At 40.1% G+C, this 11,102-nt stretch overlaps 1 protein-coding gene across 2 annotated transcripts; it reads left to right on the top strand.

Annotated features, from left to right (window-relative positions):
• Positions 1-258: 258 nt before the first annotated feature.
• Positions 259-10,189, top strand: si:dkeyp-117b11.1 (B-cell linker protein). 2 transcript variants are annotated; one of them, XM_030359346.1, is made up of 19 exons: positions 259-502; positions 2,958-2,983; positions 3,233-3,285; positions 3,640-3,677; positions 3,813-3,903; positions 4,617-4,813; positions 5,003-5,051; positions 5,169-5,282; positions 6,743-6,771; positions 6,874-6,910; positions 7,096-7,171; positions 7,313-7,343; positions 7,655-7,691; positions 7,783-7,840; positions 7,984-8,021; positions 8,133-8,176; positions 8,263-8,331; positions 8,984-9,142; positions 9,771-10,189. In XM_030359346.1, exons 1-19 carry the CDS (start codon positions 500-502, stop codon positions 9,885-9,887), a joined length of 1,266 nt encoding a protein of 421 aa, XP_030215206.1. In that variant the 5' UTR covers positions 259-499; the 3' UTR covers positions 9,888-10,189. The 2 variants fall into 2 exon arrangements, with proteins under 2 accessions (XP_030215206.1, XP_030215205.1); XM_030359345.1 differs by having other exon boundaries at positions 261-502; positions 8,121-8,176.
• The last annotated feature ends 913 nt before the right edge of the window (positions 10,190-11,102 follow it).

Genomic DNA, 11,102 nt, shown 5'->3' with positions numbered 1-11,102 from the left:
GTTATGTCGGTCCGTTGCAACCAATTTCCGGTTTCTTACTTCGTGTGAGCTGTGTACTCCAGTAAAAAGTTCCCGAGCTTGAAGACAAAGAACATGAAAAGAAGAACAAAAACTTAAAACAACAATAAAAAGTAGAATACATCTAGAATTTTCGACAAATAAAAGAAATATTCGAAGCATGTGTAACGGAAAATAGTATCCCCTTGAAAGTCCCGCCCTCTATCGCGCCTCGAAACCCCGCACAATGTAACTGAAAGTCCCGTCCTCTATCGGAAACAACTCATTTGCAGTTATTTATAGTTGTATATGCAAACTAACAAGATAGCCAGCGAATAGCAGATCGCGGAAGACAGTCTGAGCTGTTTCCACCTCCCTACCTAGTACCTATCTCTCCACATTAAACCTAACTTTGTTTTAATTCGATGACTACTCACTGCAATACAACAACATCTGGAAATTGTTCATAACTTAAGCCACAAAGAGGACCTTAATCACAACGATGGTAATGTAGACTTTAGGATTCTTATTTATTGGTATCCGTTTTTTTATATTTACAAAACGTGATCGATTTCCTGTGTTAAAAAATTGTAGGTTTTATTTTAGACTGATTGCTAACACATTATCACCAACGTTAGGATATTACAGGCCAATATATATATATATATATATATGTGACCCTTTGTGAATTAGGGTCTTAGGGTCCCCAGTCTTAGTTAGGACCTTTTTTGTATTAAATATATATATATATATATATATATATATATATATATATATATATATATATATATATATATATATATATATATATATATTACAGTCTTTCTCAGGCGCTTTGGTACATTTCTCAGATCAGAACTGAAATTCTCAAAACTACCTGTTCAATCTTCACATCATCAATCAAAAAAGCAGATTCTCATTTCTTTGAACAAGTTGCAAATGCTTTGGTTCATTCATGCAAATGATTATGTACAATTAGCTGCTCTTTCCTAAATTATCAATTGCTTATGACATGTTGATCAAAGTGTATTGGAATGGGTCTCTGTTGAAAAGTCTCACCCCCACAACATTTAGGCATGAGTTCATTGCATAAGTCTCTGTACATGCAAAATGGTTTAACAAGTTGTCATATGTCAAGCATATTTCTATACATTTCCATTAGACTTTTTTCCTAAATCTGTCCTGAATTGGTAAATTGCTACCAGGTGAATCTTGACCCTCTGTAAAGAAGAGAAATGTGTGAAGTGTTAGATCAACGATCAACAAGTTTACTGAAATAGCTCAAAGGTGCATCTCATGAACCATGAACTGGCAAGTATATAGCTGGAGCACAACACAATGTTACATTGTCTGACAATGGAAGAACAAGGAATTGGACAGGGTCAACAGCCAGAGAGAAGCAGAAGAGGAAGATAAACAAACTAAGGATTTTGAGCAGGAGAATGGCTTTTGCATGAAATCCATGGTGTTTTGCTATTTGTACAAATTGTTTTGAGAAATGCACTTACTGTTTTGCAAATTTCCATTCTGATCTGAGAAATGTACCAAAGCGACAGAGAAAAACTGTAATAATATATATATTTTAATATATAGTATGTACATATCTTTTGCAACATTAGGATATTCAGGCTTATATATACACAATATGTATATATATATATATATATATATATATATATATATATATATATATATATATATATATATATATATATATATATATATATCTTTGTGAATTGAACACCACTCAGTTCTATTCTTAAGACCCAGTTAACTCTAAGAAGGTGTGTTAAAGTACCAGGCTAGGAAAAATATGAGGGCAAAAGTTGAACATGAGTTATACCCCTCCTCTTGCTGCTCGGCCCTGACTATCTTTCATCATTTACATGTAACTTCCTCCACATGGCGCTCTGATGATGAGAGGCCTTGTAGGCAAGGAGATATATATCTCCACTTCCTTATGTGTAACTGCTATTGTGCTTTTATCTGGCTCTCTCAAGGGGATCAATTACAGTGAACTCCTTATCCTCATTATGGTTATCATCATTATTTCGGATATTATCCACCTTATGGTGGCAAAAGTCAATAAGATGGACATTATCCATCTTATGGTGGAAATGTACTGGATATAAGTATTGACCCTTATGGATATGTAGGCGTGTATGTATGTTTATATGTAGGTAAGTGTATGCATGTATATGCAGACTCTGTATGTATTTGTTTGTTACTCTTAAAATGTGAGAGGGGGGGGGCTTGATATAAGCTGAGGCTTCTGCCCCTTACCCTTTGGTTACGACCAATAAGATGCATTCATTCATTCAGCCCCATAAACTCTGTTGTGATTTTCTGTCCTTAAATTGTATTTAAAATAGAGTTATTGATATTGATAAATTTATGACATTATTTATAATGTGCTTTAGTCATACATCACTTACTAGGAACGTTCAGAGTCAGAGTTATTCATTAATACAGTTGAGTCACACATCTGTGTGCTTTATTAAAGGATGCCTGGTAACCATGCTGCACTTTAAGGTCGATACCGTGACAACAAAGAGCCATTGGTGGATACATGATAACTCATTTGCGGTTCTGTTTGACCCGCGAGACAAAGCCACCATTCACCATAATCTGATAACCAAATCTGGAAAACCGGACTGCCTCGGCTAGCAGATGATGTGTTCATAGCCTTGCAAGAGAGGGACTGTGACGCGGCACTGCAGGTCGAACTAACAATGACAAATTACTTTGAGGTCTTTGTAATGTAATAATGTACTAATGTCTTAACTCTTAACCTTATTTAAACAATGACAAATAACAGGTCAAATCAAATTTCTGGTCGCGTAAATGACGTGTTCTGTGCACGTTCATCATATCTTTTCTCATCATCTTTCCGCTAATCTGTCGAATCAATGTTTAAACTCCCTCTGGGCCAATGTTAAATTAACATTTGTGTTTTACAGACCTTCTTCAAACCTTTTAAAAACCAGTAAGTACCATATTATAATTTAGTGTGATATAGCTTTTCCACAATGATCATCGTTTTTTAATTACTGAAATGTCAAAGCCATGCCTAATTAAGTCTTAGCCATCTTTTTATTCCCAGACCTTGGATGGATAGAAAGATGTCCGGACTAAAGCATTGAAACATGACTTAGTGGTTGTAATGGTTGAGGGTTTAACATCATGACTTCATGTTTAAATGTTTGACTTTCACTTTCCCTCTTCCTCACCCAAGTCCCAATGGACCCCCAGCTCCTCCCCCGGCCCCTCCCAGATGGATTGGTGCTGGTAAATGCTTTATGTTGTCACGTTATCATCTTTTTTGTTTATAGAAACATTTTCTGTAGCCAAATATTGTGTTACACTAATCCTATGTTTGTGCTTACATGATTCTCTCTGTTTCTCTGCACATGCACACTCACTGACTCACTCACTGGCTCGCACGCACGCCCGCACGGATGCACGCACACACACACACACACACACACACACACACACACACACACACACACACACACACACACATACACACACACACACACACACACACACACACACACACACACACACACACACACACACACACACACACACACACACACACACACACACACACACACACACACACACACACACACACAGATACGAATGGACGGAGTAGCTGGCCAGAAGATGATTTTGTAAGTTGTATGTTCTGTGATCTGATTATTTTTTGTTCTTTTTGAATTAATGTATTTTACTCTTCAGTCGTCTGACATATTAACTCCATTATGAGGCTGATGATGATGATGAATGTTATTCATGTACATGCACAGGACAATGGAGACGTGTACGAACCCCCCCCCTACGAGCGGACTGCCATCAAAGTCGAGACACAACCAACCAATCTGGATTTAATTTACCTGGGTATTCAAATAACACTTTGATCATTTTCATGAAGGACGGGCCATCAGGACATTTAGGCAAATGCCTTTATGCCAGAAGGGCCAGTTCAATTGAAATTCTAATTGAATGTTTTCAATTTTAAAATGGTCAAAATTAAAATGACATTTGAACAAGAAAACAACTTTCCTTTGTTCACTCGTTGCTTTCATGTTTTCTTCAACTTGGTTTGGCAAAGTTCTGCTGCCTTGTGTCCAGTTCATCTGATGGGTGGTGTTCGGCAAACTAAGCTGTGAGGCTGCTGTTGTCTGAACTGAGTAGGCTAGTTGAAAGGCTTTCAGCGAAGCGATCTTAGGAAAACTTAGCCTGCTGTCGGCCAATCAGAACAGCACAGCAATGCAGTACGCTTATAATAATCTTAACTTATCTTACTCATCACATAATACCAAGCTTTTGTAAAAAGCATGTTTGACACATTGATTGGGTCCAATATAAATACTTTCATTGATAAAGTACTACTATTGGAAGTGGGCCAGTCAATCTGTTAAATTCAAGGGCCGTACCAAGAAACCATGTCATGATTTCCCCAAAGGTTCTAGAAGATTTTCCCACCCTCAACTAAACAATACGGCCTTTAGGTGTATAATGATCGATCTTCCATTTGTATCGTTAAACGTTCGCATGAATACAATGAAACACAGCTAAACACCACCTTAACCTTTGGCCTTCACCTGCAGACCACTCGTCCGATCAGCCGGCCCCACAGAGGCCCGCCGCTCCACCCCCAAGACCACCCGTCCAGCCTCAGAGACGAGGTGCTCAACCGCAGAGACCTCCAAGACAATGTGATCCACAAAGACCGCTTCCTCCTGCAATGGCACCAGCTGGCCCACCACCCAGGCCAATCAAACTGACACCGTCGGGCAAAGTTTTGGTAGCCTACGTTAATTTCAGGAAACTGAAAAAGCAGACGAACAATTTGTTTCTGCTTTTAACTCCATTCAATTCCATTTGATATCCGTGTTTTTTTTTATTCTGCCACGCCTGCCAGTAAACGGCAACTGCTGTTTAAATGCTTGATTTGGTTTTACGACTTTATTTTGACCCGTTTGTCTTTAAATAGCCGCCACGACGGGAAGCCGAGGTGTTTCACGATTCCAGCATCACCAATCGTAAGTCAACATAATGTTTTACCAACTCCTCTAGGTGAAACATCTGGCTCCAATAATGCATTTACAGCCAAAATGTTAATCTGTGTAGCCTACTTATCCTGCTTTCTTCCTTCCTAGCTCCTGAGGTGGACAGACAGGAGAAGCCGGGGAAGAGTAGTGCCCTAAACAAGTTCCCCCCCCCTCCTTTCGCAAGGCCCCCTCTCCCAAGCCCGGCCCCAGACACAGAGGAAGGTGCTCACCACTAAGGGCCCTATTTTAATGGTCTGAAACGCAAGTGAGAAGTGGCAAGTGCAAGTAGCTTTGTGGGCGGTTCTATGGCGATGTCGCTATTTTACCGGCGCAAAAATGACTCTTGCGCCCAGCGCAAATCTAAAAAGGGTTGGTCTAACCTAATTACCCGTAGGGGGGGTTTGGGCGTAACGTGCAATAAACCAATGAGAGTGCCATCTCCCATCCCCTTTAAGAGCCATGAGCGCATTTGAATCTGTCGAGTTGATATTTTGACAGCGCTTCTGCAGTCTCTGATGAGACAGATGCACGTATGCATTTCAAACTTCAAATGGCTCAGTTTATGGCCACTTAATATGCCCTAATTCACACACGGAATAAGGTTAGCAAGGACACATGCGCCAGTGAGAAGGTCAATTGATGCAAGATAGGGCCCTACGTCTCATTTACATACAAAGATAAGTCATGTGTAGATTTGGATTTTGTTATATTTAATCAAATTCGCATGGATAATTTAACATACTTGTTCAGAAACATATCACTCCTCTATTCAGTTGACGGAAATATTTCATTTTGAACAAGTTTACATTGAAAATGAGTTAATGTTGTAACTTGCAGATATGAAACTTGATTGCTTTGTAATATTGGAAGACTTATTTTAATAATAATCATCATAATGATTGATAGGATTTATATAGCGCTTTTTTGCTGGTCACTAAAAGACACTCAAAATAAGGTTTGGATAAGAATCAGGTGTGGTTTGTGTGGGGTCAGGGGTCATATGCTTTCTTGAAGAGGTGAGTTTTGATGAGGTTATTGAGTCTGAGTTTCGGATGTTTTGGGGGAGGGAGTTCCAGAGGGTTGGGGCAGCAATGGCGAAAGCTGAAGTTTGAATGATACAATGATGACCGTCAACCACACACTTCTAGAGCTTTATATCCGCTAGGGAAGATAAACATTTTTCCATCATGCAAATCAAATAAACAAACTTTTTTGTTTATTTGATTATGGTTCCACGTAAACGCAACATAATGACCACGCAGACGCTTCGAGCCGTGAACCTTTATGTTTCTGCGTCGGGTTTTAGTTAGCGGACCAATCACAGCCCTTGCTGCTGTGTTGCCTCTACGGCAGGCTACAATTTTTGGGACGCACACGTCAGGCCCTTGCGGTGGACGCAAGGAGGGTCCGCAAGGACATAAGGGGTCCGTAACCCCCTTGTATTGCGTGAACGTGGGACGGATCAGCCCTTAAGTATTATCGGGTGGTTGAATAGGTTTGTGGTTAATTGGTTATGGAATGTTTTCTGGACAATTAATGACACCCAAGAGACTACTATCTATAGTCTCTTCGTCAATTAATTGTCCAGAAAACATACAGAGTTATATATAGCCTAACTCTGTAATATATAATTCTGTAAAGTCATCGATAGCTTTATCTTGTCGTTGCTTTTTGTGTTTCAGATGTGTACGTAGATCCAAATGAAGAACAGGTGAGTCTGACGTTACAAAACAAAAGAGAAGAGAACCGTTTTATGATTTTTGTCTCAGCTGTGTCAACATTTGTTGACAGTGTCAAACACACTGTGTTTCAGGGAGACAGTGATGGTGTGTATCTCAAGCCAACACCATGTAGGCATTCATCCCGATTAGTTTAACAGAGGTTTGGTTCCCAGGGCTCTGATATTGTCTCAAATTCTGTAAATAAAAGTAGAATATAGTCAGTGAAACAAGTTGGTTAGTTCATAGCAATTCATTACATTTATATCAATTCTTCGACTGCCCGATTTCAATTTCTTCCCCTCCCTGTGTTTCAGCTTTGCCTTTGCCCTCTCCTGCACCAATGAGATTGCCTCCTCCTATCAGTCCAATGGTGGCACCGCCTGGTGGCCTGTAAGTGCGCCTCACCTTAGGTTCTTTACATCAGTTCCCTCCCTCCCACTAAAGTTAGCTTTCTGTATTGGCTTGTTGCTATGAAGTTTCTGATAATCTTTGTGCTACTTCAAATACTAGCTTCTTCTTCTCTATCCTAAGGATGAAGCCTCCTGTGCCGAGGACCACGAATGTAAGCAACTTGAATATTGAAACAGCACGGCTATTATTTAAAGGAGCAATTTCTTACCAAGAGTGATTGTTTTGTCAGAGAGGTTGTGGCAGAACCACGTCCTATCATGTGGTATGATAGGACGCCACAGACTCGCTCTTCGGCTCGATAGAGAGTGGAGCGGCGTAGTCTTTTATTTCACCATAGGTGACACCAAACAGAACATATTTTATTATTTCAATGGACACCAAATACCAGATGTGTTTGGTTTGTGATACGGGCCAATCTTAAAACACCGATTTCTGTGTGGAATTCTCTCTTACTCTTTCCAGAATTCTCTGACAACATCCGTCACTGAGATGAAACCAGGTAAAAGGGTAGAACATTCTTCACACAAACCTTCTAAATGTTTGCTAAATGTCAACAATATCAGAGAATGTACAATTAATTGAACCACCAGCTCCTGATGGCAAGCGGCCCATGCTGGCCCTACCACCCCAGAAGGACTCCAAACCTCGGTTAGATGACCGGACAGGAGGGCCGTAGATATAAAGATGAATACTCTTAAAGAAGCACAGGGAATAGCTTCTAATACAGACTTTATCTATAGTGATATTAATTAAGTTTTCTGAGATTGCCGGTATTGTGGTTTTCATTTCAGAATTCCTTCTCCCCCAACGGTGGACCAAATCCCAGGAGGTGATTTTTATTCTTATTTTAATAAAAAGTTGAATGCCAACACCTTGTTTCTTTTTTATTTTTATATTTATTTTAGCTGAATCACCTTTCAATCTATAGTTTTCCCCAAAGCATCTTCCACTGGAATGAAATCCACCAAAGCGACCGGCAATGAGGTATTAATCCATGGTTGAAAAGTAAGAGCTTGATATGATTTAACTGTTAAGTGTTGCTGTTGCGTTGACAGTTGGATACATTACAGGACAATGAGTGGTTCACTTCGGTTTCTACGAGAAAGTATGCTGAGGACCTCCTCCTGAGAATCAATAAGGTAGGCCCTCCTCTGTGCCCTTTTTTACATTTTTTTCTCGATCTCCATTGTTGTCCCACTGTTGTAATTGTCCAATGCTAGACGAGAAGCTGTTATGGCGGCCCAATTATGTAGGATATGGAGGATACCTAGCAGAAGGGTTTCAATGATCCTTCGAACTATGCCATCCTACATTACCATATCGTGACACTGTATGGCAACACATTAAAAAACGGGATTGGCTACGAAGTCAGAAGGTTGTGATTGGTCAGGTCATCAACAGTCCTTGTCGACTTAAATGACACAGCATCATCAAAGTCAACTTAGACTGCTGATGACCTGACCAATCACTGACCAACGACCTTTCCCATCGATCACAATTCCATATTGCTCCTTCTTTGTGATACCGCTGGCGCTCTAAGCTTGAGCATGAGGAACAAGTATTGAAACGCAGCCTATGTCTAAGTGTGAAACTCCCTTTCCTTCCTTCTTTCCTGGCCTTCTTAATTTAGTGCCCTTATTCATTTCCTCCATCCTTCCTTCCCTCTTCCTCCCCTCCTCCAAAGCAACCCCTTGCATGCCACCCCTCTGTTATTCTTCCCCCTAATCCAATTTCCCCCCTGCCTCCTTCCATCCATCACAGTTGTCTTTGTTCTGCTCCGTCCTACTGTAGGACGGCGCCTTCCTCATACGCCCCAGCTCGTCCCAGGACCCCCGGCAACCGTACACCCTGGCCGTGCTCTACAGGGAGAAGGTCTACAACATTCCTATACGCTTCGTGGTGGAGATGCAAGGCTACGCCTTGGGGAAGGTCGGGAAGGACTTTGAAGACGTGAGTATGCATAGGAACTTGTTTGGTTTTGATCTTTCCCTGATTCTACCAGGGGAGTCCCCTGAGATTACATCATCACAACTTCTCTTTTTCAAGAGAGACCTGGCCAAGAATGATAGTAGTTGAAGCTTCAATATGGATAAAACACAACATAAAAAACTTGAACCTAGACTTGTCCTGTAGTTGAGGCTCAGTTGAGGGCGTAGACGGCATGAAATCCTTCTTGCATGACTCGGTGCGAGCTCCAGGGACATGAGAACTGTGCTTTGTGGCCGTAATCCACACGTGTTCTTTTTATGATGCATAGCATGACAAGGTGCTAAGGAGTTCTAGCCTTAAATATAAAAACAATATACTTATCTACTCAGAACTACAAAAAAAAGAGAATGAAAAAGCTATGAAGGAGAAAAAGAAGAAAATAATGTTGGATGGTTAAAATGACACAATTGGAAATACCTTCTCTTAGAATAGATAACTGTTATTCTGCTACTCTGTGGGGGTTGGATTTGCTGGTTCGTAAAAGCCAGCCAAGTGGTGCCCCGAGTAATGCCTCAAGCATTCTTAAACTTCACACTTCTCTTTTCTCTCCATCCCCGTCTCGTGTCTTTCCCTCTCATCCATCCAACAGACCTTCCCGAGTCTCCAGGACATTATTGCCCACCACAAGAAGAACCAGCTTGTTCTCATCGACAGCATGAGCCAGGCCATGCACAAAACGTACCTAGTCCACCCTGCCCGGCCTTAAGACGACCCTCACAATCCCTCTACACCATAACACATATTTATCATCAAGAGAGTAAGCCTATTGATCTGTTGCTACTGGGGCTCATTTTAGCCTATTTGCTTCAAGTACATTCAATTGTATTGTCTATGTACATCAAGGCAAGTACATTTTATTGTTTGTAACCAACACCTATTTTAACTGCAATTTACCTCACAGACCTGCAAGAAGATTGTGGCCCTTTTAAAATAAGCTTAGCATATCATGTGTGCATAATAAGGAGGCTTATACAAATATCTACTTTGAATAAACATCTTTTCAACATTTTTATGGCCTTTTTTCTTCTTATATTTCTTAGCTCTCTTGTTATTCCCTATTTGGGTTGAATACAATGACTATAGTAGATCGAATCTGTTGATTATTTAAAATGCAATTTATATATAAACATATTTAGATGTTGTTTGATTTGGACTTATGAACTCTAAATCCTAAACCAAGTCTTTGTCAATGAGAGTTAATTTGGGCTGTCGCTCTATAATGAGTGCTGGTTGAATGAAATTATATCTTTGAGCACTATAATAAACTACTGAACTAAATCCTTTATCTAGCCGACTAAGTTAATGGTCACAATCTTTAAAAGTTATACTTGATATACTTGATGAAATAAGAAGGCATAACCCTTCTTCGACCCCACCTGGTTTATAGTTTAATCAACTGATAATTTACTGTGAATAGTTTTTACTATGAACATGCTGAATTAAATGTACATGTTTACTAGTATACATGTAGATGCATACAATATATGCTATAAAGTAAATCTTTCAATACTATCTGTTTTTTGCTGTACTAAAGAGACTTAATGGGGAAATCTTTGGGAAAAAGTTGTGTAACAGGTCAAATACTATTACAATAATGTTTATACTTTATTATGTCCAGTTATTCTCTGGACATAATGAAGATGTGTACACAAATATGAAGTAGGCCTAGGTTGTATCCAGTGAAAGTTCAATACATTGGCGATATATATCTATAAAAAAATATATAGGCATATAGGCTACATGTATCAAATAAACACACTGGGGGCCCGGAGTGTTGTGTTTTCATACCGCACCGACTCTTGCACACATCGTAAAAAGGTGGGGCGGCCGTCACGAGCCCTGATTTCAAAGTTGGGAGCAAGAGGGGGGTGGGGGGGCTGCGGCGGAGGGGTACAAAGAGGGCATCCTAATTTCCCACTGC

This window comes from Gadus morhua, chromosome 6 (assembly GCF_902167405.1).
Source record: "Gadus morhua chromosome 6, gadMor3.0, whole genome shotgun sequence".
In the NCBI taxonomy this organism is placed as follows: Eukaryota; Metazoa; Chordata; class Actinopteri; order Gadiformes; family Gadidae; genus Gadus; species Gadus morhua.
The sequence above is the reverse complement of the archived record's forward strand: the minus strand, read 5'-3'. Positions and strand labels throughout refer to the sequence as shown.